Raw genomic sequence first — 24,126 nt, 5'->3', positions numbered from 1 at the left:
ATTCTCAGATATATTCCAGCAAAATGAAAACATTTTGTACATCATATGTTATTTTCATGATTCTTCATCAATTAGTGGCTTCAAATGTCCCTTTTACTGAGTGAAGGATTAGCTTAAAGTTCATGAGATACCAAGGGTATTACTTTTATAAAATAAACACGTTTGCAACCCGGAGGGTAATATATTACAGTAAACCTTGATGTAGTGGGGTCATAAAATTCTTTGAATTTGCTCCAGTTTGTAAAATAATGTCACTCAAGAATTAATAAAATTAAAAAGATGAATTTTTGTTTTAGGGCATCATACTCATTGTCGATGATTAAATTTCTACTGACATATTTTGGGTTCACTCTTAGGTTATATATTTTTAAAATAAGTGATTTGAGTGTATTAGGTCCCTTGACAGGAATCCAAATGATTCAACATCAATCTCTCACCAATGCTTGCTGTTGAGTGTCCTTTTTCTCACTTTCAATTACTTACCTAATCAGGCAAATAACAGAGAAATCTTAATTACAATTCATTAATCAATATTGGTTAATTCTTGCCCACAATTTTGTGCATCGTGTAAATTATTTTAATTGCCCACCTGCTAGCATATGTGCATCATATTTGGGCATGATTTCAAACCCAAAGTTTCCAATAATTTTTTCTATATTTTCAAATACTCTTAGTCTGAATCAAAGGAATGAAAAAATAGAAGCACCTTTGCTATTTAATGGAAGTGAAAAAATGGCAAGATACATAATTATTTCATGTTTATGAACTAATATTTTTTCTTTAAGATTCATTGTTACGAAGTTCTACTTTTTTCTAGCCAATTTTGAAGTATATTTTTAGTGTAGCTTTAGAAATAGAATAATGTTATTTATGCATTCCATCTGCATAGTTCGTCCACAACAAATATTTGAAAACCTCAATTTCACTTTGCAATCCACAGCGCCGCCATTATTTTTGGATTGGAATATCCCTGATGTTGTAAAAGTTCTTAATGGTTCTAAGGTAAGTTTTGACTGTTCTGCAATTGGAAAACCTGCTCCAAAAGTTACGTGGACCAGAACATCACCAAGTGACTTAATCACAGTACATAAATCACAAAACCAGCCACTTGTTGACTCCAGAGGATTAACTTATTCAACATTACAATTAGCTTTTGAAAGTATCCAACCACAGGACTTGGCAGTTTATAAATGTGAGGCAGAGAATAAAGCTGGTACCTCATCGAGGAGATTCTACCTAGATGTTCATGGTTAGTGAATTATTATTTATGAGCCATACAATTACTTGTTTTATATTCATAGTCTGTTGAGGGTATTGGAGAATTTTTCAATGGCAGGGTTGCAGTGTTTGATCAATGCACTTAGCTACACATAGAATCTGGAATTGGATTCTACATGTAGCAAATGATTTAGGCATATCTAATTTTATGGCATGGATGGCATTCAACAGAAGGGTCACTGATGATGGTAGTGATAACACCAATCACTTTCAGTGGGGCACATAGAGATCTATTGTTCTTCATATGTTTGAGGCAATAATTACAGTGAAAATATCCTTAGACCTCATCCTCAGGACATGCCATCTGCATTACCTCTGCACTATTTAAAGTTCATCTTAACATGTCCCCATTTGATCATGAAAGGATTTGAGTATCTACAGAGTTGGGGGAATAATGTGTGGTTTCTCTTGCTCTATTAGTAAAAAATCTGTGAAAATAGCTTTTGGCTAAATTAATATTCATCCAAAAAAGATGATTTAAACTTTTCCATAATTTATTCTTTAATAATCTTCAATATATCTCAAGTCATTGTAAAAACTAAAGTTTGTTATGACGAATTGTCAGGTTTTAAACAGTTGGTGACGGTTAATAAATCACATTTAATAAATGTGACATGTATTTTTCACAGTGCCTCCATATGTGGAAGGATATGCGGGCGATGAACATGGAGAGCCGAATAGAATAGGAGTTATCAGAAAACAGCCTGGGTCCTTAACAGTACAGGTTGTTGTTGGGCAAACTTTCACTCTAAGCTGTAGGGTATTGTTTGGACGTCCATCTCCTCATCTGTTATGGCTGAGAAATGGCAAGAAGATCTTAAAAAATGTACACCAGTCAAAGAATCCTTATAGATATACTGTTGATGACAGCAATTCCATTACAGCTCATGGTGTTTATGTAATTGATTCAGATGAAACCTTGGTAAGTCCGTCATTTAATATACCTATTCTCTGCTAAATACAATGGAATTTTGAAAACCATTACAATGGATCCTCATGTTTACACCCTGGAAGGGCTCATAATTAATAAGCTCAAAAATTGGAAAAATGTAAATTAATATAATCAATAATTGGCAATTAAATAAAAGAAACAAATGTGAATTTATTAGTAGTTGGGTCATCCACATGGATATTAAAATACAGTGTTAATATCAATCCATTCAAATTAACTGACATTTAGCATGTTTTTGCTTGAGAAGAGTGGAAAAGTCATGATTTTACTTTCGATGTCAGTCATTTATGGCTGCTGTTGAGATATCCAGATACAAAAAGATAAAGTGTCAGACAAGACTGCAGTGAGTTTTGTTGTAAGAAGATTGCTTAAGAAATATTGGAGAAATAAAAAAGATAGTATAAGAAATATATTATGAAGAATTTGCATTGAAAATAAATATAGAATGTACAGTTCTGTCTCACATATGATTTATTTTTGCATAAAATAAATCCAAATACATTAAATGCTTGGTTTCCAATATGGTTCTTAATTTAACCTCAAAATCTCATTCACCTTTGGCACAGTGTGATTGACTCAAAAGATATAGGAGGTATGCTTTTTTTCTTTCAGACTTCCTTATTAGATTTATTTTTATCCCCTAATTCAATCATTTATGCAATACGACCATATTCATCAGTCCACTTGTCAAATCAAATACTATTACTAAATCATTTAGGCTAATGAGGTTTTACATGAAGCCTTCAATCTTGTGGCCAGTTGATCCTTTAATTTGAGGCAAATTTCATGTAGAATTAATTGAAAACAAAAATAATTTGCACAATGAAGTGAATGTAGGGTTATCACAAGCAGTGACAGTGAGCATCTTTTTTGATACTAGTATGGGAAATGCCTTTATTATTCCTGGATTTTAACTCCCTTTCTTAATCAACTTCCTAGAAAGATCAACAAGAACCCAGTTTCATCCCCCATGTTATTCTATATTATCCTTCCTTTCCTCATGGATATAAGAGGGTCATTCAATAAGTAAAGAGACAAATTCTGTCATGTAAATTACAATAGTGGTCCCATAAGTACATGGCCTGGCCTAGAGATTGCGATAGTTGTTTGAAAAATATCACTAGCAACAAAGCAGAATTTTTGCACCATTTCATAGCCATGGATGAAACATGGGTCAATTAATTCTCACCCAAGACAAAAGAACAAATAAAAACAATGGATTCAAAAGGGAGAACCGCCTCCAAAGAAGGCGAAGACTGTTTCATCTGGAGGCAAGGTCATGGTGTCAGTTTTTTGGGATGCGCGTGGGTAATTGCCATTGACCATCTTGAAAAAGCAAAAAGTATCAACAGCAAGTATTATGTGAACTTATTGTAACATTTGAGCTAAGAAATCAAGCAAAAGCAGCCGTATTTAGCTAAGAAGATAGTTTTGTTTCATCAAGACAATGCACCAGCTCACAAATCTGTTATTGCAATAGCAAAAATTCATGAATTAAAGTTTAAATTGCTACCTCATATACCCTATTCACCAGATTTAGCCTCCTCGGATTATTTTCTGTTCGTAAACTTGAAGAAATGGCTCAGTGGCCAAAGATTTTCCAGCCGTGAAGAGTTGATGTTGGCAGTTAATGGCTATTTTGAGGAGCAAGACAGTTCTTTTTATAAAAAGGGTATTGAACTTTTTGAACATCGCTGGGAAAAGTGCATAGAGCTGATAGGAGATTATGTTGACAAATAAATACATGTTTTTCCAAAATTTTTGTGTTTTCTTTGTTGGGTTAGGTACTTCTGGGGCCACCCTCGTATATTCTGTCGTTTTAAAGAATGAACAATGAGCACTAAATCTGTCTGAATAACAATCTTTTATTTTTTCAATTTTTACCCTCCATTCACTTAATACAGTGTATTTTATGTTGTTCTAGTTGAATAACTGCATTTTAAAAATAGATTCTAACATTTTTTCCATAATTTTCAGGTAATTTCAAACATTACAGAGGAAGAATCAGGACCATATAAATGTGCTGCATCAAACGAGGCAGGAACATCTGAAGTAAATTTCAATGTTGAAGTTTTTGGTAAGAGTGAAGTAAAACTCATTAGTTGATTATTGAGCAAGGTATATTCTTTAGTGAATCACTAAAAATTACCATTGGTGGTAGTGAACTAAGTATAGTTTTTGGAGATATCTTCCATTCAATCCAGTTTTCCTTCAACATGTTTGTTTTTATAAGGGTAGTGGGAGAAGAATATGCAGTAAAAATGTAATAATGGAAAAATTTTCAACTGGCTCATTAAAAATGAGCATTGTTTTGGATGCGTGATATTATTGACAGCATCCCAAATTTATGAGGGTAATATTCTTGAGAACTTCATGATAGTTTAAGTAATGTCAATGTGACTGAAAGCATTACTGAAATGCTAAAGCTAAGTTTCTGGCTCTCAAAAGGTATTTTTAAATTATACTTCTGCCTGTGAAGGCTTCTACCCACTCTGTTTCCCACACAAACTTATCCAAAAGAGTCCCCCTGCCATGGTTGTAATCCCATATTTACAATCAATACTCAGAATTGATTTCTTAAGCAAAATAAGCCCTGATTTATTTGGAAAACTTGTACTCACTTTCTCCTAGTAATAGAACTATGATGCACTACTTTCTCTAATCTCTGGCCTAATTTGTATCTTTTTTTTTCATTATAGTACCACCATCTTTAGAAGAGGGCTCAAATGTTGAAACGGTATTTTCAGTCAAAATTTATTCTTTCATCGCTTTGATATGCCCTGTCACTGGCATCCCAATGCCACATATAAAATGGTTTAAGGTAAATACATAGGAGATACTCTCTATTCTCCCTGCAGAAATACCTATTAAATAGTAACAATAAAGTGTTAGCATAAAAATGCGACATTTTCAAGGACTTTCATAAGTAGTAATCTTATTATAAACCTTTATTCATTTTTATTTTTCATTATTATTGTCATATTATTTTTCATTTATTATTTCTTTCAAAGCATTTATATTTTTCAAAATTTTTGAATGAGCTATCGTGAAAATTAGGGATTAAGTAATATTTTTGATTCTTGGTTTCACCTCTGTGTATTTTTAAATTAGGACAGTGAAGAGATTGATGAAGAGTACGCTAATGTCTTTCAAATGAGTCAAGACAAACGTAGACTCGTAATAATGCAGGCAAAAGTGGAAAACACTGGAGAGTATACATGTGTTGCAACCAATGAAGCTGGCACAAAGAAAATAAATTATAAAGTAACTGTATTTGGTGAGTGATTGTAATTTCTACATTTTTCTCCAATGAAAATTTGCTGTGCCAAAGTGAATTATTTAATCCAACACCATAGTAAATGATACCATGCTAGTTAAAATATTATTTTATTTGATGTAGATGAGCAATCTGAATGGTCTCCATGGAGTTCATGGTCTGTATGCTCCTCCTCTTGTGGTACTGGGAATAGGAAACGCTACCGGGAATGCTCTGTCACACAGGAAAATCTGAAGCAATTAGTCTCTTCTTATTATCGTACAAGTGATAATCAGATCGATTTGCCTAGTCAGGCTTCATGTCCTGGGGAGAATGTTCAAGTTCAAAAGTGCTTTCATGAGGCATGCCCAAAACCAAGTCCAGAGGAATATAGAGTAAGAAGTAAGAAGAAGAAAGTGAAAAGAGTGCCTAAGAGAGCTTCGTTGAGTTTACAAGGAAAGTTAAATGGGCGGCCACTTAGTCCAAGCCATGCTTCTGCCAGTTTCAATCCTTGGAATAATGGTCCAACTTTAGAAGCAGAAGTAGAAGTGGATCCTTATCAACAAGTAAGCAAACTGGATTTAGCATGAAAGCATTTTGGAGAAGACATTACATGTAATTAATATTCATCCTGAACAAATGGCATCCTTACTGTGGCAAGAGTTTGATGGGCAAGTGTTTAAGCTGCAGTGTTGCCCAATGTGTGTACTAATAACCAAAGATTCCTGATTGAGATATGAAATATAGAGGATGGAACCAAAACTTAAGGGCTTTTTGTCATAATACACTTGAAAGCAAAGGCAATCAAGCACTTATTTGCACTCACAGAGATTCCACTATATTCGGTGGAATTTCTGTTTGAATTTATCGCCAACAGGATTTTTTTATGCACTCCTGGTGGTAAACTTTTGCCTTCCAAATGAATATAATCGGGGGAAATAATATGGGTGCCATTTTTCAGATTTACTTAACAATACCTACTATTCAAATGAGTATTGCTTGTGTGTTTACAAATTTTTCTACCTAGTAGTAATAATTAGTTATTTTATAGGGAAATTTGTATCCATATCTTCCCTTTATACTTTCTCCTCTAACTTGGAGTGCAGCTGGAGAAATTGATGATGCCAGCAATGGATATTCATTGACTGATGGTGTCTTTGAACAGCGTTCGCAGTTGGAATTCATGTCAGGTATATTACATTGTAAATTTTTAGTTTTATGCACAAGTGTGGCATGCCATTTAAATATATTTCAATTTGTCAAGCAAATACACAATACCATGAACAGGCCTGTATCATTGAATTTATGTTATGGTGGATTTACTCTAACGTATTGTACAGCACCTTATATTGAGTTCGTTCCATTTCATCAATAAAAATATTCAGAATGTGAACAGGAAAGAAAAATAATCATTACTTGTAAATAATATGACTCTCCATCTATCCCAGTTTTAAGGATATAAAAATTATGTCCACTTTCATGTGCAACTGCAGCTGTTCATTTGAAAAGTAAATTATTAGCATCCCTTTAAAGAGTCGTTATAATTGCATAAAAGCCAAATCCCAAAATAATATCAAGATCCTAAGGCAAATACATTTTTTAATCTGAATTTTTTTTCTTTTAGGGGAAACAATGTTTCTGTCTCATAAGGGGCAAGGAGTGGATAGCAACACAGGAGAACTTAAAGTTGAAATTGAAGTAGAGGGAGAGGTACCTCAATACCAGTCAGATTCCAATGTTTATTTGACACCATTTTCAGGTACCTGTAATGATGTCAAAATATTTTGCATTTATGTCTTTCAAGTTTAAGAACAGATATATGACCAAATTTGTAATTTTTATACGCTATACTAACCTTGTCAAGAGCCTTCTGAAATTTCTTCTGAAATCTTGAAGACCTCACATGTAAACACCTCTGAGATATTGTTAATGTGCACAAATTGAGGTATTAGGGTAAAAGCTTTATTATTTCTTTACTGAAATTTTGGAGCCCTATCATTCTTTGATCCTAGCCATGAGACTAGTTTATTTTAATTACAGTATGGAATAGTCTATGGTGACCATGGTATACCTTTAATTATACCCATTTCATTTTAACTTTGACTCTTAAGTTACGTAAAAGATGGTTTAACTAATTTTTTAAAAGTTAAATTAAACTTCCATTTTATTTATCCCTCTGTTTTTATTTATTAATGAGTATGTGCAATCATATTTATGCAACATTAATATGGACATCTTAATTGCTGACTATATTTGGCATAACTTTCATTTTTGAAGAGCATTTTTTTGAGTGTGAGATATTACATATGTGTATGCATCAATACAATATCATGCATAAAACTTACAGACTAAAACATTTCTAATTAGGGTGAATTGATCCATGTGTTTATGAGCTAAAGAAATATTTCATTAATTACATTTAATGAATCGGAAATGTACTCATTAAGATGTACTTAGGTGCCTAAGAAAATAAAGTAGTTTTATATGCTGATATTAAAATTTCATATCTCGTCTTCTGTTTCAGAGAGTTATGTCCAAACAAGTCCAAGTTCTTTGTATTCTTGGAGTGAAAATGACTTGAACGTTGATGGGAAAAAAATTCCATACAAATGGAACAGTTCTCTCCATTATGATAGCACCCTTGGAACAATGAGGTTTGTTTAATTCTTAATAACTGAACATCAGAAAATGTCCATTGACACTGGCAATTTGAAATTTTAAAAAAAGAGCAGAGTTTGATTATCTCGCAGTTCTTTGGTAAGGTCACTGGTTATTTCTATTATTTGAATAAGGCTATTTCATGATTATTTGCTAATTCAGAGGTGATCCACTGATGAATTGAGGGCTGGGATTGCCTCACTGGCACACATCCCACTTCTGTCTTTGGGCTCTTATGGTAGTGTTTTTATCTCCCCATTTGTTAAGACTTGCCCAGGGTTCAGCAATGTTTGGGATGACTCTAGTGCAACTCTCCCTTCCCTTCCTTTGGCCAGGTTGGTCCATTGTCAATCTCACTAGACCTTTGAATGCACTGCCAGCCAGTCAGATCATACAAGCTGAGGATAACTCTGTGTATGGCTTAACTCAGTGGAAATGTTTTAACCAAGTGCCAATCACTCATTTTTTTCAAATTTGGTAGGATAATAGGATTGCAATACAATTGCAATTAAATTATGATGGATGAGAGGATTGCATTACAGAATTGCATTAAAATCACAAATGAAATTTTGTGTTACTTGAAAAATGAAATGTTTGCAATAAATGTTCAACAAGTTAGCCCATTATAAACCAAGTTGCTTGTAGGCATGCAGCAAGGAGAACCTGGATGTGTGCATAACTGGTAGATCTTTCCCATGCTGGTAGTCTAAGGTTCCTTCTGGCAAGGAAATTTTAAGGCTAGGTTTGTATCAAATATACTTTTGCTTTGAAGGGTGCATCCTTAGAATTGGTGCCAGGGTCAAGAGAAAGCTGTAAATTGAAATTCTTATTGATATATTGTGGGTGAAGTGGAGAGGGTAAGGTAAGACTGGAGTCCAGGGGGCTGGAAGAGTAATTAGGGTGAACAATGGAAAGAGCTGTAATGTTTTTGTGGTGCAACTGAATGCAATGATTAAATTACATAAGATGCTAATCCTCAAATAAAATTCTATCAGTTTTCTGAATGTTGTTTGCTTTCCTAATGATCAGTCTTTTTGTACACTAAGTTTCATGGCACACCTTATGTGCATGAAGAAGGGATATGCTTCAGTAGCATGTTGCTCTGTATATTCCTGTGAATGGGGATTTGAAATGCTTCTTTTGTGGTCTTATCTGTGATGGTAGTTTGCACAACACTCATAGAAAACCCAGAACTGTTTTAGTGATTAAGGACTACTGCTAATAACACAAAATCTGCCAGACTCTTCATGACATGTTTTGAATTCAGTGTGATTCATAGTTTCATGTAAATACAAAAGTAGATCAACAACCAATAATGGCAAGGGAAAATATGCTGTTATAAGTCTGCCACTTATATTTTTAGCATCATTTTATGGATTCTCCTTTGTCAAATATCCTATGTCATCTACTTGTTGTATTGTAATTTCTTGATATGGTAAATATTTTATTATGGTTTGATTTTTGCAGCATCTCCAACATTAATATTTAAAAGTATTGTTAATACCTAAATATTTAATGAATATATCTTTAAATTAAACTGCCTTGCGATAATAATTTTAAGTTCAATTTAATATGACGTACCAGCATAACCAAAAATGCTTAAATGCTTATTCAAGTTTTCAGGTTAAATAAAAATATTTCATTGAAAGACATAAAATTTCTCTATATATGGCCATGGTTTTATGACATGATATAATGATGCTTCATTGTTCTGATGTTTTCTGTTTCAGATGAACAAACTTTTGCTTTATTTTATAGGTGCCATATGAAACTGATGTTAGGGACCTTTGTTTCTGGCAACTAATGAAGGACTGAAAAATCTTTGATACAAAATATGAAAAATCCATGGAAATTGGGTGCACGGAAATTTTCAGGGGCGGAAATAGAAAAAAAACAATTATTTTGGTTGAAAGCCAAATGAAAAAGATCTTTCTTAATTAGGTAGCAATGAAAATGCAATATGTGCCTCAATATAATGTCCAAAGAGGCATTTGAAGTTTTGCAGCTGTTAGGCAAAATGATGTTGTAAATTTTTGCTAGGGTATAATTTTAATTTAAATTTTTCTAGAAATGTGTAATCCCCTGTTACCTCCACATCATTGGGATCTGTTAGCACCTATGTACTGAACAGCTAGGTTGAGGTGGCTTCCTAGTGGAGGTTTTTGACAGCCTTCATGACAGGGTGGTTATGATGGTCAATTACCAACTTGCTGCAACAGGGAGTATACACACTCTCATAGTAACCACAACCTGGCCTCTCTCATCATATGAGAAATATCTCCAAAATTTCAAATTTTAAAATAAAGGCAATTTTTTCTGCGAATGAATAAGAACTACTATACTTAATATTAATTTGTAAATAGCCTTGAATGAAAATATTCAATTCTTTCATTAAACTTGAACAAAAGTTGTTTTTAAGAAGTTTCATGAATTGGTACTGCTTGTATTGTTGTTGTATTACTGGCTTCTTATGACATGAAGATCCGCTTCATTAGGTGTTTTACAAGAAAAGAGGGTTTTATGTGCCTAATGGTGCTTAATTTTGACTTTTCTAAATTCAAATGTCAAATTTGGTGGAGTCCACATTCTGTAAAACACATTCATTTTAGAAAATTGAAATAGAAAAAATAACATGAAGGGTTTCCTCAAAAAATATTATTTTCTAATGTTAAAACAAAATTTACATTTGAAAAATGATGGGAACTACTTTTGACATATTTGCCTTCCCATGACGAAAGTGTTACAAATACGTGGATAATAAGTCATTATTTAACTTTTTATAAAAAAATGTGTGCTACAAAAAATGTGTTGTCCGTGTACGTATAAATTTTTGCAATCTTTTAGTTTGGAAACATAATAATCTTAAATATTTTATCTTTAGCTTAGTGATGAAGTTTCTCATCAAGTTGTGCATATAAATTTTAACTTATTTAAAGTGAATAATCTTTGACTCAGGTAATTGCAGAGCTTACTATTGTTTGATACCCTCAATAACTTTCCATTCATCAGAACTTTTGGAACCAAAAGCTAAAGCTTAGAACCAAATTGTCACCGAACTGCATAAAATTGAAACTGACCCATCACTAAGTAGCCATATTTGTTTTTATGCTCTACAATATAAAGTATCTTGATTGACAACTGTATCACAAACAGTGTTGTCATGGTAAATTGAATTAGGAGAGACTTTTGGCAGTCCATTAAAGTTACCAATAGTAACAGCAGATTGCTTTTCCAAATCCATTTTGTCATGATTATGGTTGGTCATTAAAGTCATTGCAGGCGGCCATTAATTCTTTGTGGTATCATTTTCTTTTCTGCCTGAGAATTAGTCTCATGACTGCCATACTCAGCATACTATTTTTATTTGGTTTTTAAATTAATTCAATTTGATTCATGAAGTTCATATTTCTGTACAAAATTAACTATTTCAGATATATTTATTTACAGCTATTTAGCAGAGCAGTTATCATTGGAAGACTTGAACACTTACAATGACTATGACAATCATAAAATTGTTTATTCATCCTCTCCTAAGATCAGCAAAAAGTACCCAACTAATCGTTGTCCTGATGGATATAATTCTGATGAAGAAAATCTACATTGTGTTGGTAAGAAGTACTTTAAATTCTTCTTCTAATGGGTGGATAATTTTAATTTAAGAAAAAAGCTTATCCTCTGAAAGGATTAGTTTAGTTTCATTTAAGCATTTTTCATTGAACTATTTAGTTTTTTCCTTTTTCACATCATATTGTTGCTAACTTAGTTGTATATTTAAGCCTTTATTTCTTTGTCATAATTCATTTGTTCTTTATTATCACTTGTTATGCTGCTTTTAGCCTTATAATAGGTACCAGTTTTAAATATACATTTGTTGATGCTTACTTCATGGGTAATTCGAATTTATGATGTGTGTTGTGACTATTAAATCTCAATACAGGCAGTGCCAAAAGCCCCCCAGTTTAAAAGTCCTACATTAGCTCTATCCTCACCTATCAAACCAACCTCCAGATTTATATTAGTGGTTTTTTTAAATTGATTAAAAATTTTGGAGTTATTGTCATCCTATATTTTGTTTGATACGGCTGAACTAGATATTTTCACTTTTTCTTGAATCTTTTGTCATTAATATGCCCATTGAGTTGTTGAATACCAATCATTTCAAAGAAACCAAATACTATTTTGTAATCATTCCTCTAATTCCAAATATAAAACAATTCAACATATATCACAACCACACCCACTCACAATTATGCTGACAATCTTGATTTCACAAAACTCGGAAAAGAAAAATTGCCACGATCTTAAGCCAAACAAGGGAAACATCACGATTATTCTTGATGAACATGAATACATGCATAGCATTATGAGCACCCTCTCTAACGGTACATGCTTTGAATTCAAATAAGTACCTTCAGTAAAAAATTCACAGGTGCTAAAAACATTGTCAACAGATATTAATAGAAAATGAGTAGTACTAATACTTGAAAATTGAAAAACCCTAGCAATCCAAAAATATTTGGAATTTATAAAATTCGCAAACCAGACAACAACATGAGGCCCATTACTTCAATGATTAACTCACCACCTTTTAGTTCACCAAGTGGCTCACCAAAGAATGTAACTTCCTAAGCCGAGAATAAACTGATGTAATTAAAAACACTAGAATATTTATTTCAAGTATGCAACATTTCAGCATCCTTACCAATAAAATATTACTGTTTCATTTGATGAAGGCCAATTAATTCCCAATGTTCTCTCATAAATAACCTTGGAAAGCATAGACATTTGGTCTTACAAAAAAGAAATTGTAGCTTTGACAATTAACTAGTGTTTTAACAGGCCTAAGTTCAACATGAAGGAATTTATTTTTAATATTGCCTCTCAGCAAATTAGTGTCATCAGACAATGGAGAAAAGTGTGCTAATTTTGTTTATTAAAATACTTCAGTTAAAATAGGGAATACTATTTCAAAGTGAATATAAACATTTATATAATCTTCAGTTTGGTATTAATTTTTATCTAAGTATCTAAAGATTTTTAAGCATATTTAATGCTAGAGTATTTATTTCAGCACCTTTAGAAAAACCAGAGGAAATCAATATAAGAGCACCTTGGGTGTCTAATGGTTAATAATTTAAACATATGCCAATTACCCTCAATCTGAATATGGCTCAGATTGTGTTGATTTTAATAGTGCTAGTAATAAATTATTAATGCAGATTTATCTCTAAATGAAGGATTAACTTGAATTTTTCTATTGTTACAGTATATTTCTTATCATACAACTTTGCCCTCAAGGTTGTTCATTTTTCATGCTCCCATTGATATACTTTAAATTGATTGGACTGACTGATACCTTCAGTGGGCTCTTCTCATTCTGTCTAAAATATTCTCTTTTCTTTTGCAAATAAGCATCTCTAGGTATATTCATAAGGATTAGAAAGAAGGAGAGTTTGGAATGATTTCAAAATACCTTGGAAACAAAATATGTGATCCCATTCGATCCCCTCTTCTTTTCCGCCACCCTTCCCTTCTCACAAGAAATGTTTCCTTGTACAGTCATTTATATATGTCTGTGCTTCTGAGTTTCCTGTTGTCCATTAAGGGATAGTATCCAACCACCAATAAACCCCCACACTCCTTGGAGAGAACGATTCAGTACTGCAAAATTGGGCGCTGATGCATTTTCAAAAGTGTTGCCACTAGTCCAGGATAGAGTGGTAAGATTTTTCCTGACACTGTTCATCTATGGATGAATTACACTTGAAAGCAGGTGGATGAATGATGGATTTGTAGATTTACAAGCATCCCCTTCTATGAATTTGAAAAAATTGAAGCCTTCAAATAATAATGAAACTAATATGTTATGTATATTAGGACCTTATTCTCTCTCTAGTGGCTTCCTATAAGTACCTACTGATAAATTTGAATGGCCATATTTAATTTAAGAGTTATTTATTACTCTATGTATGTACTCTAAAAATATACATTAATCATTTAAAATAATTAAATATACTTCTAATAATGCTGATGATCTAGGTTAAGCTAACTTAAGCTACAATTGCAGCATTTAATTAAATCACATCAAAGATCTCATGGATGCCACTGTTGCTCTCTACCGTTATATATATATTGGTAGATATAGCATTTTATGGACATAAAACCAAGCTTTGATATAATTTCTGACTTTGAAAAAGAGCTGCAGAGTTAAAGATTTGTTTAAAACTCATCTTTGACCTGAAATCTGTCCTGACAATACATCCAGATATTCTAGATACATCCAGAGATTGACTTAATTCTAATTTGAACTTGATTCATGTCATCCAACCATAGAGAAAAACATGAATCACATATCACACCATATTTTCAACCCTGGATAAACAGCAGAATAGTATGTAACATTTTGAGTTATGAGATAATTTTGATGGCTGTCAAACTGGAACTTTTTGACACAAACTTCGACTCCCAGGAAAAACTGTGAGGTGTTTAATTAAATTAATATTTTATTTTTATATTTACAGATATAGATGAATGTTCTGATGATTTGAGTAAATGTCATGAAACTCAGCGATGCAAAAATGAAATGGGTTCTTATCAATGCCTGTGCCCAGAAGGATTTACATCAAAGGCTGTTGGGCATCCATGCATAGGTAATTATTGTTGGTTGTTATTAAAACATTAAATTTTGTGACAAATGCATCAATTTCCAGTTTTTGTTGATGTTATATTCAATCTTTAACGTGTTTTAAAATTTATTTTGGACTATTTTTTTGTGTACCAATTTTTGAAACCATCCAAGTTCTACTGTTCTATGCCAAAAATAAATTAATTATATTGAAAAAGAGGTGGGTAGGCACTGTTATCGTTACGTTATTACAACTCTTATAATTGTACACATGATATCCGTTTCAAAAACAAGTATTTCTACAACATCAATCCATAATTATTCTGCTGGTAATCATTGACTGCAATATGAGCATGTACAAGACTCATTTAAAACCTTGGATTATCTGTGATAATTGGGGATTTGGATGGTGTGGTAGCTAATATACTGGCTTTCCACTCGAAGGGCCCTGGTTTGAATTCCAGTGGTGGTCACATTTCTCAGTTGTGTCCCAATCCGTACTTGGGGCGCCCAGTGGAGAGCACTTTAAGTGAGCACCCCGTCCATTGAATGGGACGTTAAATTGTCGGCCCCTTGGTGCCTTTCATCAAGAGGATGCTAATGTCGACGATGGATTTCTCTCCACCCTTCTCCCTTCCTTGAAACATCCTACCCCTACCAGATAACCCACCTTTCTCTTTTGACAAAAATGACCTCTGCTGTTGGTCAACTCCCCAAATAACTATTACTTCTACTAGGTGTCAATTGATATGAAAATTAGCTGGGTGAGATCCTGTTTTGTCATCGTCATTTGAAAGAAATTATGGCTACAGAACAATTTATCAAAATGACATATTTCTTGACATCTCAATGCAACCTCCTTAAGGAAAAGTAAGAGCTCTCAATAGTGAAATTGAATCGCCTGCCAGTTTACGTAGTCTTCATTGCAGTACTTACAAGAACTGCGGGAAACATGCACACCAGGATAAAAAAAATTAATGACTTGAAACTACGTTCAATGTTGAGGTGGCATTAGAGTTGGGCAATGTACAGAGCATAGGCTTCAACAACAGGATTGAAAGGGCTGCATAAGAAACCAGATCCTAAGAAACATTTTAATGGTAAATTGCAATTATTTTTATCAATGATCATTTTTTGCCTTCATATTTCATTATAATTATATATTTCTAAAAGTAATACGCAGATACAAAAGGCAATAGAAATGGATGGAAATTTATTTTTAGGCTGCCTCCTTATTTTAGGTTAGATGCCCTTTCATCTGTATTAATTATTAAATAAAACTAAACTATGCCTGGTGAAATCATTTCTCGCTTAATGTCCATTAGCAACCACCCCCTGCATATAGGAAAATGGCTATGAAAAAACTTTGCATATAGATAAATTATAAAAGCTTATGGTGACCCATGATAATTGAAGAATGTTAAACAGTAGAGTTGAACACCAGAGAGGTCCGAGGATGGTTAAGAGGGGTGGGTCTTCGTGGGGGGGAAAGTAGCGAAATATGGGAAGAATGATGGCACCTCCACTAGGAATGCGTGCCTCTAGTAGGGGACATGAGTTTATAAAATGCGAATTTTAAGACCAAGGTACTTTTCCTGTTGATTATCTATGTTGATAAGAATATTTTCACATTTCATGTGTAACAAAAGATGTGCATTCAAATAAAAAAATACAGTTGTATTCATTTCTCTATTCTATGTATTATAGAGCTGATTTTAAATACTTCAAGGTTAAAATCATTTCATAAATGTTCCATTAGTGATTCGAGGCTGATGAATGTGGCTGCTGGAAAACAATTCACAAATATCAACCTTATTGACTCGGTGATAGTTTGTTGTGATTATGAAACATAAGTCCAAGGTCACTAGTCCTCTTTGATCAAGTACATAAGTAAAAGTCCAGATGCGTATTTTACATGCCTTAGATAATGTGCAGTATTGTATAGTTTACCAAGGTCTACAAAATATAAGAAAAGATTAAATAGGGTCAGCTGCAATTATAGAAATGGGTTATGACATAAAGCTAGAATATACGAAGAATTTCCATGGCTCCAATGCTTTTGTGAAAATCACATCAATAAGGTCAATCAAATATTTAATCATAATTCCTGTCTGAAAATATGTAAACTGATATGATAATAATGAAAATAATGATTTTTTCTTTCAGATATTAATGAATGCCTAGGGGGAGGAAATCCTTGTTCACATGACTGTCACAACACTCAAGGTTCCTATTATTGCACTTGTCCCAAAGGGTTGGAAATAATGGCAGATAAACATACATGCGGTAAGGATATTTGTCTTTTTCAACACTTTAATTGAAATATAATTGTATTAATTCTTTGAAATAACAAGATATTTGCTTGATTTATTGAAAATTTGGTCCTCTGTTACATGAGATAAATGTTGCTTTAACAACTAATATCTTACGAGGATACATGGCATTTATTTCAGAGAGGAAGGACACTTCACCATCTGGGTTGGAAAAAACGAAGTTGCCCATGGTGAGTTAATAGTCATACTTAAAGCACTCTTAGCCTCAATTAATTTGGTTCTTTCATTTTCTCAGTATCTATTTTTTTATTTTATTAAAAGTAGTTTACCAGTCTGAGTAGGTTTTTTCTGAACCTAAATTGCTTTTAAGGTCCACCTAACATGACAATAAATATCTTTGGCATCTGCTTTTCCTGCCTTCTTGAATTTCTCCCACTGACCATCTCTTTTTCCCTATCATGCCTAGAACTTCATTTATTTTCCTTTCTATACTATTTATTTTAATCCATTCTTCTATAACCTATTATTTTAGCACCTTTGATTAGAATAAGTCCTAGATTAATGTTGAAGATATATGCCTAAATGTGTGATCTGAATCAGAAAAGCATAAATTGGCACAGTATTATCATGCTATTGTGAGTTCCACTCATAAAGTTCCAGAATTTTAATTTTTTCAGACACATGTGACTTAGTGGTCCTTACTTTGTTCAAAGTACCTCCTGAATTGTGAAAGTACCCCATTCTCAATGCTATTGCCACTCTTGAAAACAGTCATGGTGGTGTACATCTTTTGGGATGATGCTCAGGTCCCTCTGTGGTCATTCCTAAATGCCTTTAGTCATCTGAATACATTGTCATTTCCAAGTCCATTTCAAAGTTTCTGTTTCGGAAAACATATTAAGTGTGCTATATCCTGGTATTGTGATCAGGCTTACTGAGAAGAGTAGTGGTGTTGACTTTGGCTAAAATTTACAAATCATTAGTGATGCATGAGCTAGCATTTCACTGATCCTGTGTCTGAGGTTATGGTACAAACATAGCAACTTCCAGCACAATTCTAATTTTATCATGAGAAAGTCATGACAAGAACCTGTAGGTACACTGTTGTCTTCTGCTATTTTATGAACTGTCAAATGATAATTGGAAGATTTAAGCCATGATTCCGTGGATTTGTGCAACATAAGAATTTTCTGAGAATTTGGAAGGAATCCAGAACACAAGTCATCTGTGACTGGTGATATTCATAAAAACTTGTGTCATTCACACACTGATTGCAGGATGGTAGGTAGCAGTTTTCAGGCTATTAGAATTATTATCCGTTAAAGAGCTTTTAATTTTTCAATAGTTGTACAAGGATATGCTCAAACCCTCATAATTATCCTATAATTAGTAGTTTTGAGAGTTGTTTTCATGGATATAATAATGTTTAAATAAGAGCAGGATTTAAATGATCACACTGGGAAATATTGTTGTATAGGCCAGAGTTTAGGATAGGTAGCTTAATATTTAGGATTTTTTATTTCTTTCCTTGTCCCATTTAGTTGGATTTGCTACCAGACTATCACATCGTTCCACTGGTGACACCTAGGCCACCAGCTCAATTCTGGTCTTCACATCTCCAAAAACGTAGAGGATCAGTTGACCATCCAAAAGACTTTATACAAGAACCAAAATGGCCAGATGATGAGGTCAATAAAAAATGCTCCTCTGGATATGAATTTATTGGTGGAAAATGTCAAGGTCTGTATTAATTAGGTCATATTCTACATGCATTATAAATGCACATAAAATAAGCCTTAAGGCTCAATGGTGCAGTAGGGTGGCAGGAGCCACTACATTAGCTTTCCAGCTGCCATCTTTGGTATAACTTTAAATACATTATTGATTACTGTGTCCTTTACATATATATATTTACAGTGGTGAATCTTTGAACTAATAAAAAACTTGTATATTGTAACATAACTTTGCAAGCAATAAAAAAGGAATTTGGCCATAATAGCATTCAAAATACTGGAGTACAAATAATTGGATGACTTTTCTCATCACTTGCCCTTTAAATTAAAACCTTGCTTGTTCAAAGTTGAAATAACCAAATATTATGCCTTATAAATATCTGGACTTAAAATGAATGAGTTTCTGATGTAATAAAATTTCATACTTGTCCATATTTGCTCCAAAAAGCTACAATTATGTGTTTTCTTTCCATTCCAAACTATGATAATGTTAGCCAATTAGATTATAAAGATTTTTTTCCTTAATTTTTAAAAGGCACTGAAAGTACTTCCCCACAAGGCCCATTAATATGCACCCTTAATTGTCAGCAAGTTATGAAGTTTTTCTGAAGTTTAACCTGTTCTATATTTCCCATTTAGATATTGATGAATGCACTCAGTTTCATAGAACACACAAAATAAGACATCAGAGTCATAGGTCATCGCCATGCCCTTTGCCGGGTCAGCAGTGTGTTAATACCAATGGGTCTTACCACTGCATTGAGATGTCATGTCCCTTAGGCTACAGTGAGGTGGAAGTGGATATCTCTGGCAGCAAGGAGTCTATAATGTCAGTATTCTATGCTAATGTAAAACTTTTAAAACCAAGAGAAGTACTTTGATTTGATTCTAATACTAATAAAATCTTTTTAAATACATAATTCAGGTATTGTCTTCAGCTGTGTGACACAAGTGGTCCACCTTGTCAAGAAAAGGCTGAAATTGCTCAAATTGTAATTAATTCCATCATAACCATTGGGTCATTGAAACCTAGGCGTGCATTAGCCCAATTTTCTGTTCCTATAACTGCAAGGAATTCACACAATGAGACAAAGACACTTGCCTCAACTACAAGGACTACATTCCACAAATTGGAAGAAGAAACAGGTAAGCCTGGAATATGGCATGATTTTCAATTTAAATTTTTTTGCAATGAGGATTTTTTTAAATATTTAATATATGCAAAATAAAATTCTGTGAACAGAATGCTTGTGCTGTTATTCATGCCTTTTGAGGGGAGCCTCAGCAGGCATTAGGGAATCTTATTTTGAGCATGATTTTTCTTAATATGAAAATATACTTTTAAAATGTTCATTAGAATGCTATGGAGTAGTGCAAAAATTTCATTAATAGGATTTTGTAATTGCCATATGGCTGCTTAATTATCACTAGACATTGATGGTAAGGAGCTGAAACTTTTTTGTGCCAACCAAATTTGTGTTTATAAAAATGTTGCATTCTTTTTTTCACTACCTATTCACAAGTTTCAAAGTGTCCCCTGAAAATGCATTTTTTTATCATAAAATGTAATATTGTTTGCTATAACTTCTAAAATTTTATGGAAAGGGAAAGTTGTTTCCTTAATTGTTATGGGAAATTAAGCATTGGACACCATCCTGAAGCTTGATAATTGTAGAAAAGTGTACAAGAAGAGAATTCTAATTTTTGTAAACTTAAACAATTTTTGAAATGCACAAACATTTCACTTCCACTCCGTAATATTCAAAATCACATCCACTATCAACCCCACGAGATAGCTTGATTCCTTCTAAAATACCCCTAATAAAGATCTAACAACAGAATGCATTTTCTATCAATGTACAAAAGCTTTCTTTCCCTTCAATCTCATCTTCACCTACTGCTGTGAGTATAAATACACGATTTAAAATTGGACAGGATGGGTAAAAGAACAGGTCACTTGAAATTGAAAAATAACCTTTATTGGAAAATTAATCATATCTCCATACTTCTTTGATAGTGGTCAATTAGTGGAGAGTAAAATTTAAAGAAAGGCTGAAACATGGATGTTAAATGTAACTATTTTGATTCCCCTTTTCTCAGCTCATACAAAATTACATTTGGCTCTAGTTTGTTAATCTTTCCATTTGTTTAAAGGTTATTGTAGGAACCATGACAATTAAAGGAGTTGGTTAACATTTTTATCATAGGTGTGATATTTTAGTCCATTTCCTTTAGACATTGTTTTGTATCTTTTAAGACCTTCAAATATTTGGTATTTAGTGAGATACATCTCTAAAAAACAGGGACATTAAGGAATATCAACAAGGGGAACAGACATCACCGGAGGCTCATGCTGTTAAAATTGAAACTTTTGTAAACCATCAGAATTTTGTGATTATTTTCTTTCCATAAGAAATATTAAATCTTTAAGGGAGAAATTAGACTGTATTTCTTAAGAATCAGATTGATTTTTCATGAAAATTATGAAAAAGGTCAAGTATTTTTTATAGTACCTCTCTCTACCATACTTCCATAGCAAACAATATAGCATCGGTTACATAAGCAATGATTTTTGAAAAGAATTATTCTCAACTTTATATGCAACCCTATCTAGTTTAAATGAATAAAGGTGCTCATTTATGGTAGATTCTAATACCACAAAGTTGATTAAACACCATTTGGATTGAGTTTAAATTTTATGTGTACACATATAAATAATACCTATCATTGAAATGGAGCTATTATTAAGACAGACTTGACAGTCTGTCTTAATAATAGTACCTTAACATTAAATAACACTTAATGGAAATTATTGATTTTAAGTGGAATTAAATTTGTCCCCATTTCCCCAGAAAATCGTTTCACTTTAAAAATTGCTTATAAGATACACATGATTGTCACCTGAAGATTAAATGGTTTTATTGGATCTAGGTTGCAGAAGAAAAACTTGTTTAGTGCAAACTAAGTTAGTTTTTAGGACAAGCTTAATTCTACCACCTACACGGTGCTATTATTTCATTTAATCATTGTATATATTCCAATTGAAATTTTGTTTGAAGAATATGCTGGTCAGTTATTATGAAAGTAATATTAATTCTATCTTTGTAAAAGACAGTTTTATGTGACTTATAATTTTGCCATCCTAGGCTCATCAAAAAGGCAATTGTTGCAGTTATTTCGAGTGCGCTCTGAGGGAACTGATGGAATTCTTTATGCCATGAAAGAATTCAATGTCCCTGGAATTTACCGGTGAGCTAGAATGAATGAAATAGTAAAATAATTTTTGTATACAGTAAAGAAATTATTTATCAAAATTTACTTTAACTTCCCTAATGAATTTAAGGAATAATTATTGTTTTTGTATTCAATTTCCCCAGGGTTGCTGTTATGGCACTGACATACAATGGATATAGTCACCATGTATTGTACGCTAATAAATTTGTCTTAAATATTTATGTAACAGGTAATTAGTACATTCGAATTTTTTACTATAACATTTAAAATCTAAAAAACATGTTACACCTTTTTAGAAAAACATGATCATTCATTTGCCAATCCAAATCTTGATATTTGAGTGAATAATACATGAATATGAAGTTCTAATGTATCAAATGAATAATTAATGTATCATTAATGTACAAAATATGTAAAATACATTCATTTTGAATAATCCAAATTGTTTAATTATTGTTCCTTGTGAAAAAATGACAATGGGTAAAGCTAAAAAATTATATTGAATTAATCTTAATTATTTTGTGGATAAAATTCATCAGTGATTCATAATTAATGATAAATTAGGATGCACAGTTTTTCAGCTTTCAGGTCCAAGGAGACTTATTTTGATTTTAACCCAAAAAAAACTCCCACCAAGAGTCAATTACTCCTACCAAATACTCTACAGTGCCGCACTCTACAGCACCACACACTACAGTTATAAGGACAAAAATACCTATACTTGCATTTTTCTCTTATTTATATTTGTGTTAAAGATCAAATCAAGGAGTTATAGAATTTTAAAAGGTATGATTCATTGGATGAAGTTTTCACACATTTAACGTGACTACACATTACCTCAAACTATATTATTATCATTTGTGGTAGTCTACTGGAAAAGGCTAGGTTTTGGATTGATACAGACTGAACACTGATACATTTCTAGGCCTTGCTTAACTCTAAATTCTCTGCATCAATCTTTCCTGCCTCCTTTGGATTTATCCCAATAGTCCTCTCTCCTCCCCCACCATGCCTAATACCTCTTCATCTGTTTTCCTTTCCATAAATTTTGCCTTTGTCATCCTTCTCCTTACTGACATATCAAAATCCTCCAATCCATGCCTATTGTCTTGTTTCAAAGACCAACTTTCCATACTGTGCAAAGCTACTCTCTGCATAGAAGTTTTCACTAATAATATCTTGATATCCTTGATCAACATCCCTGTCATGCTCCCCTCCAAATTCCCCTCCTTATGAAAAATTCCTTACCTAATATAATTCTTCTTTTTATATCTGATGTACTTTGATCATCTTGATCAAAACAGTTTCAAGATATTTCCAATTCCTCCAGTTTATTCTCTGTAATATTTCACCTACTCTTAGTTTTTGTTTTTTAATTTTATCATATAACTTAAGCCTTCCTCTTTCTCAAAAATTTAAGTTTGTTTACATTGATTCTCATCCCTTATCAGATCACAAGCATTTCTGGATGGGGCAAAAATCTACAATGATCCCTGGTTGAAATTAGTGTGGAAATACCATCTTTTAAATATTAAAATTATAAGAGTAGAGGAGTCCCCTACATTTTTCAAGGTGAATGCAGCTAGAAAAATAACTATTGCCATGTATACTTGAATGTGAGCAAAATGGAACTGCAGATAATAGTAATCAATTAGATGACCTGTACTTTAAAGCTTCTCCCACTTAGACGTCAATGCCAACAAAACCTTTTGTAAAATAATGCATTTTGGATTTTTCCTCTTATAATGAAATGTAGTTTCAATGAATCAATAATAAGCAATAATCCTTGCAAGAGAGATGGAAAATCCCTTGACGTCTTTTTCACACAAACCATGAAATATAATTAAATAATTGTCATTACGTAGATCTGATTTGGAAAAATTAATAGGAATTAGTGTTGGAGACTGAGTCAATATCCCACTACTGAGCACTCTACAAAAGAAAAATAATTGCACAACAACACAACTCCCGTGCTGAACGTGGGATTTGAACCCGTGATTCTCTGTTCTACCTGCTTGCGCGTTACCGATTAGACTGTAAAAATCGGGCCTCTACTTTCCGACCATCCATATTTTCAGCATCACATCTTTTTCATTAGACTGAGAGTTGATGACTTG

At 32.8% G+C, this 24,126-nt stretch overlaps 1 protein-coding gene across 1 annotated transcript in view; it reads left to right on the top strand.

The window, feature by feature from the left end:
- Positions 1 to 22,403, top strand: part of LOC139698264 (hemicentin-2-like) — a 47,399-nt gene extending 24,996 nt beyond the window's left edge. The window contains exons 18-35 of the mRNA XM_071597138.1: positions 941 to 1,249; positions 1,908 to 2,200; positions 4,208 to 4,307; positions 4,930 to 5,051; positions 5,342 to 5,507; positions 5,631 to 6,052; positions 6,538 to 6,676; positions 7,111 to 7,245; positions 8,011 to 8,140; positions 11,592 to 11,752; positions 14,666 to 14,794; positions 16,936 to 17,055; positions 17,223 to 17,272; positions 18,584 to 18,782; positions 19,415 to 19,604; positions 19,701 to 19,921; positions 21,922 to 22,024; positions 22,153 to 22,403. Of these exons, the coding sequence (XP_071453239.1) occupies positions 941 to 1,249; positions 1,908 to 2,200; positions 4,208 to 4,307; positions 4,930 to 5,051; positions 5,342 to 5,507; positions 5,631 to 6,052; positions 6,538 to 6,676; positions 7,111 to 7,245; positions 8,011 to 8,140; positions 11,592 to 11,752; positions 14,666 to 14,794; positions 16,936 to 17,055; positions 17,223 to 17,272; positions 18,584 to 18,782; positions 19,415 to 19,604; positions 19,701 to 19,921; positions 21,922 to 22,024; positions 22,153 to 22,246 (3,083 nt within the window). The 3' untranslated portion in view covers positions 22,247 to 22,403. The remainder of the gene's footprint in view (positions 1 to 940; positions 1,250 to 1,907; positions 2,201 to 4,207; positions 4,308 to 4,929; positions 5,052 to 5,341; positions 5,508 to 5,630; positions 6,053 to 6,537; positions 6,677 to 7,110; positions 7,246 to 8,010; positions 8,141 to 11,591; positions 11,753 to 14,665; positions 14,795 to 16,935; positions 17,056 to 17,222; positions 17,273 to 18,583; positions 18,783 to 19,414; positions 19,605 to 19,700; positions 19,922 to 21,921; positions 22,025 to 22,152) is intronic.
- Positions 22,404 to 24,126: the final 1,723 nt, after the last annotated feature.

This window comes from Hetaerina americana, unplaced genomic scaffold (genome assembly GCF_022747635.1).
Source record: "Hetaerina americana unplaced genomic scaffold, ioHetAmer1.1.p SCAF_80, whole genome shotgun sequence".
Classification (NCBI taxonomy): Eukaryota; Metazoa; Arthropoda; class Insecta; order Odonata; family Calopterygidae; genus Hetaerina; species Hetaerina americana.
The sequence above is the reverse complement of the archived record's forward strand: the minus strand, read 5'-3'. Positions and strand labels throughout refer to the sequence as shown.